At 38.5% G+C, this 5,333-nt stretch overlaps 1 protein-coding gene across 15 annotated transcripts in view; it reads left to right on the top strand.

The window, feature by feature from the left end:
• The window catches only part of C2CD5 (C2 calcium dependent domain containing 5), a 91,011-nt gene that overhangs the window by 23,795 nt on the left and 61,883 nt on the right, over nt 1-5,333 (top strand). For all 15 annotated transcript variants that reach the window (XM_080392172.1, XM_080392158.1, XM_080392171.1 and 12 more), the window contains exon 2: nt 4,028-4,114. In XM_080392172.1, the coding sequence (XP_080248298.1) occupies nt 4,028-4,114 (87 nt within the window). The remainder of the gene's footprint in view (nt 1-4,027; nt 4,115-5,333) is intronic.

Here is a 5,333-nt window from a genome sequence, read left to right as displayed (position 1 = left end):
GTTTGCGGGAGGGGGGGGGCGGGCGGGCTCGCGCCGCGGGCCCACGTACCTGCCCGCCGCCCGCGCGGCTGCGGCACTTGCCGGGCCCCGCCGCGGCGCCCCCGGGAGCGGGGGAGGGGGTGGGTGCCGCGGGGCGCCCCGTGCTGGCCGGGCTCGCGGCGGTGACAGGTGCCGCCGCGGTCACGGCCGCGGGCGCGGAGCGCCGGGGCGCTGCCTGGGACGCTGCTGCCGCGGCGGCTCCGCCCTGGGGCGCGTTTGGCGGCCCCGGCCTCGGCCTGAGGGCGGCTCCTCGGCCGCGCCCTGCGGCGGGGGGGGCAGCCCCGCCGGGGGGGCTGCGGAACGGCAGGCAGCGCCCCGGGCCCCGCAGCGCGGGGGTGTCTATAAAGCAGTTGCTGGTGCGCCCGGGCCTTCTAGCTGACAGCCGACCAGGGCTGGGATGGCAGTTCAGCAGCGTTCCGTTCTTTCTCAGCCTGCCTTGGCTGGAAGTTGTTAATGAGTGACCCTTGTTGGTGTGACAGCCAAATGGAAACCGTCTCAGGATTCGGTAGGCGTCTTGTAAACAGGCTGGAGAAGTGGTAAAAGCGTGTTTAAGTCATTAGCATCTCTCAATATATGAAGTGCAGAGTGCTTGTACAGGCTTTGCTTTTAAGGCAAATACTAATTTTCCTATTTAAAGCATTGGAAATATGATATTTTCCGAGGATCCTTTATTGCACAAATACTGAATATCATTTGCATGTTTAAATCACTTAATTGCACCAAGAGTACCTAACCTCACCCTTCTTTACAGTCTTATAGTTAGCAGGCAATATCTAGGGCATTTTTTAGGAAGGGATTGTAGAATAAGTTGGTGTGATCCTTCTCTTTTGTGATTCATTATTTCCAATATGAATAACTTAAAGACTTTCAGAAATATTCAACAGATTCAGAAATCATACTCTTAGAAGAAGCAAAGAGGTGTTTAAAAATGGCGTGCTATGTAAATGCATGCTCAAAAAAATGTTGAGCATCAAAAGAGATGCTCAGCTACTAACAGTAATTGAGGCACAATACTGGAATTTAGGAAGACAGACCGTCTTTCTGGAACTGTATAAATTGAAAAGTCTGGTAATACTGGTATAAAAAAAGATTTGGGGTATGTAAGTCCTGTTTGGTGGGGATATCTTCATTTGGTGCTTAAAAATATGACTGACATAAGACAGACACTAAGCACATAGCTTAGGGGGACAGTAAATTGGTAATAAAGTGAAAATGTATTTCTCGCATGCCTTTTAACGGAGCTGAAATAGTACACAGTTCTGTTTTATTACATGAATGACTGTCATTTAACTTAATATTTCAGTGTTGGGTTTCAAATGTTTCATCAGTTTTTAATTTATAAAGACTTCTCTTGTAATTCTAAATTTGATTAATAGGCAGCTTACAACAAGTCTGATGTGTGCAACTAGGGGACAGAAAAAATAGGAATAGGAAATACAGTTCTCTTGAGTTTCATTTGGCCTGTTCTTATGCTTTCAGATCTCTCTTGTTGGTCTGTTGTTCTCAACGCTGCTCCATATGTGCCAGCCCTACTGCCTGAAAAGCTGTGTAGCAAAACAGATTGCGAAATTCATCTAGTTAAAAGACTAGCTTAGCAAAAAAGGGAAACTTAATTTTTTTCAGAAAGATCTGTTTGCTTATCTGGGTTAATGTGCAATTTCATGAATGTCTTGGCACAAAGAAAGCTAAAGAAACGTGTAGATGGGGCCTGCTATTTAGACAGGACTGTTATTTAGGCTCTGGGAACTACCCTTTCCACATGTGGAGTAGGCAAAGCAGCAGATGAGATTTATCTCAAAATAAATTGAGCTTGAAACTGTTATTTTCTGTGAAAAGCTGGTGAAAACATTTACAAAACGTTTTCACTTAAATAAAATTGAAAAGCGGAAGTAATGTAAAGGTACTACTTAATTAGTAGCCTTTAATTTCCTTGTTAAATGTTCTAATATAAATCTGGCATTGGAAAAGAAAATGAGAAAAGCTTTAGAGCTCTTACTTGGCTCAGGTTATGCATGACTTGGACATAGGCAGCATGTGTGATCTGGAGCAAATTAACACATTTTTTTCTGTAATTGTGCTTCTAAATTTGTACAGCGGACAGCAGCGTAGTGCTTGATTATCTCTACTAGCTTTAATGAACTAGCTTGGCTACTGAAGTTCAGTTATAGCTGCCTGGGGCTCCAGGGGAACTAATTTACTCCCCAGATAACATGTAAAAATAGGTTGGGTGGAGCTCTGGGCTGTTCCATCTTGGCAGCTTCTGGTATATAAGGTAGCTCAGTTAAAACTCGCATCAAGTTTATTATACTGCTTTGTGTGATGACAACACATTCTGAGTGGCAGTGCTGTTAGTTTTCTGTATGCACATAGGCTGCCTCCACCTTTTGATAGGTAGATGTATTTTTTACACTAAGATTGCTTAATCCTGTGTTTTCATACCACTCTGGCTTTTAACTTTTGAGCTTATTTTGGAGTAACTTCTCTTCAAAAAAGATTACTGTTCATTGAATCAAATAGGAGACCCCACCGTTTTTTTCTTTTTCTTTCTTTGGTCACAAATGCTGTAAAGAGTTCTCTTAACTGAGGTACTATGGTTGTATATACAGAGCTCAGTGGGAACTCGTAGTCCAGTTTTGCAGTGCTTTAGGCTTTTTCAATGAATTGAGTGTACTAAAGCAAGTGCAGAATCTCTTTAGAGTTGCGGTATGCACCTGTGCAAAGTAATCACCATATTACTGAAATGTATAAAATGTTTATACTTTCTTGAGCAAAAGTGTTTTAAAATTGCTATACAGTTTTCAAAAGGTAAGCCTAAATTTAGTCTCTAAAATCCATTTAGACTTTTAAAAAGAAAATGTCATTCAGAAGGCACAGTTATCTTTAACTGCAGTGTTTCCTCAATATCAGCACACTCTTTATTGTCTTCATTCATCTTGAATGAATTCAAAAACACTGCGTATTTGTAAGTGCCATCAGATACTTGCTATTAGTTGAAGTACTAATCATTTTGAGAGGCAACATTCAGAGAACTACAAGTGTTTGTAAATGGCTTGGAATAAAAGCTGCAGTGAAATAAAGGCTCTTGCATTGCGCAGCATGGTTTCTTGATATATGGAGCATCACAAAAATTCAATTTCACTTTATAAAAAACCAAACAAAACCAAAAGAACAAACAAACCACAAATGGGGTTGTCCTGAAATAGACTGCTATGAAGACCAGATGGAAATTCCTGAAATAGGCTACTATGTGGTTGACGGTGTGTTAATCAGTAGAAGTATGGAGAATATTTAATCTTCAGTAACTGGAGGATATAAGGATATATGTAGATGCATGCATATATGTAGTAACCTCTGACCTTTTTGCCTGTATGCTTTATGGAGTTTTTTTATATTTTAAGAAAGGAATAGAAAGTCGTAAGGTGTTTCCCCCTTGCTGCTCTAAATTTACTGATAAGTGTTCAGCGTATTAAGATTGCAGTTAATGGAGATGGTGTCAGTCATTTTCTGGTGTATATCTGGGGTGATTTCTTAAATTTAAGAAATAAATTTGCTAACTTTACCATTTTATTTCTATATTTCTTTTATAAATTGTCAATATAGCTGATTTAGAAACTCTAGAGAGAACACTAATAGGGCAAACTATCAATATTTAGATAGAATACTTTTGCTTACAGTATTTCTAAACAGAAGGCAAGGAAGGTATACCAGGTGACTTTGAATAGCCAATATAAGTGATATTTTTACTCTCATCTGATTGAGGAGGAAAAGAAACAATTTTAATAGTGGGAGAGGTTTATTGGAAGTGGTGTTGATACATGGGAAGTTACTTACTGATATATGTGAATCGATTAACAAAGCCACTCACTGAAAAAGACTTGTTGATACTATTGAAATACGTATTTGAAATTTTTGGCATGTGTAGATTTAATTATTTTCTAGATTTCTTTATTCATTTTTGTTATTAATAGTTGAATGCTTGTATTTTTAGGTAAAGTTTGGAAATACAACTTTTAAGACAGATGTGTATCCCAAATCACTTAATCCTCAGTGGAATTCTGAGTGGTTTAAATTTGAAGTAAGTATTTTTCAAGAGTTTGCCTGTATCCATATAGATGCTCTGATTTAGATGCCCTTAATGAAATAATTTCATTTCAGGCAGAAAGTAAGTTTTGAGGAGTGAAGTGTATTTCTCTTTAAATACACATGAAGCCTTTACAGCAAACCTGTATACAGTAAGACCTTGTTTGCTAAAGGTGTCTCATTGGCTTTTTAGAACTGTTTGTAAAGATAAAAGCTTGCCAGATTGGATCCAACTCCAGTGTTAATCTGGGTAATACTAAAAAAGACAAAACAGGTGGAAGTGGGGGGAAAACAGCATTATGGATTAGGCTTTCAGATATCAGTATGGGTATGCTAATATATTTTTAATGGGTTAATTTTGAGTAAGAAAGTTAATAGGTATTTGAAATGTTATTTTGGGTTGCAAAAACAATGCACTTGATGAAGAAAATGGAGAATTCCTATGAGAAAATTACAAAATAAAGAGCTTGGACAGCAATTATTGGACAATTTCTTTTCCATTTCCTTATGTAATAATGAGGGCACTCAGCATTTTCCTGTAATTACTTACTGCTTTCTAGGATCCAATTCAGTGTTGTCCTTTGACATTTTGCCCTGAACAAGTACCTCTTTTTTTTTTTTGGTTTTGTTACTACAGCTTTTTTTTTTACTTAAAAAGAAGTATGTAATGATGTTCAGAATGAATTAATTGTTAAAACATTGGAATATTTAGTAGTGGTTTGTTTATAGTGTTCTAAGATAATATCACAATGTAAACATCATTGTAAATATATGTACATTTAATGAGTGATGTAATAGCTGGTAATGTTAGAAATATTTTAAAGCGAATAGTAAGATTAGGCAGAATATTAACACGGAACGCTTGATTATGAGCATCTCCTAATCAGAAATCCATGTTGATTTAGAAAGTAGTACTGTGGTGTTGAAGTTCAGTTGGTTTTCTTTTTTTTTTATCTTTCAGTTCCAGGGGTTGTTTTTTTTGGGGAGGGGGAGGAGTTGATCTGTGTGCACAGTTAACTCTGTTCATACAGAAGGAGGTTTTTTAACAATAACAGAACTCTCAAAATTTTATTTTTTTGCATGGAAAAATGGATTTGGGAAAGAAAAGAGCCAAACAACAACATTGGGGAAAAAAAAAAAAAAGAAATTCCACATTTCAAAGAGTGGAAACACACTAACTGCTTAAGACATCGTAAGTGTGTGCGTGTGTGTGT

The sequence above is a fragment of the Falco punctatus genome, assembly GCF_963210335.1.
Source record: "Falco punctatus genome assembly, chromosome: 6".
Taxonomy (NCBI): domain Eukaryota; kingdom Metazoa; phylum Chordata; class Aves; order Falconiformes; family Falconidae; genus Falco; species Falco punctatus.
The sequence above is the reverse complement of the archived record's forward strand: the minus strand, read 5'-3'. Positions and strand labels throughout refer to the sequence as shown.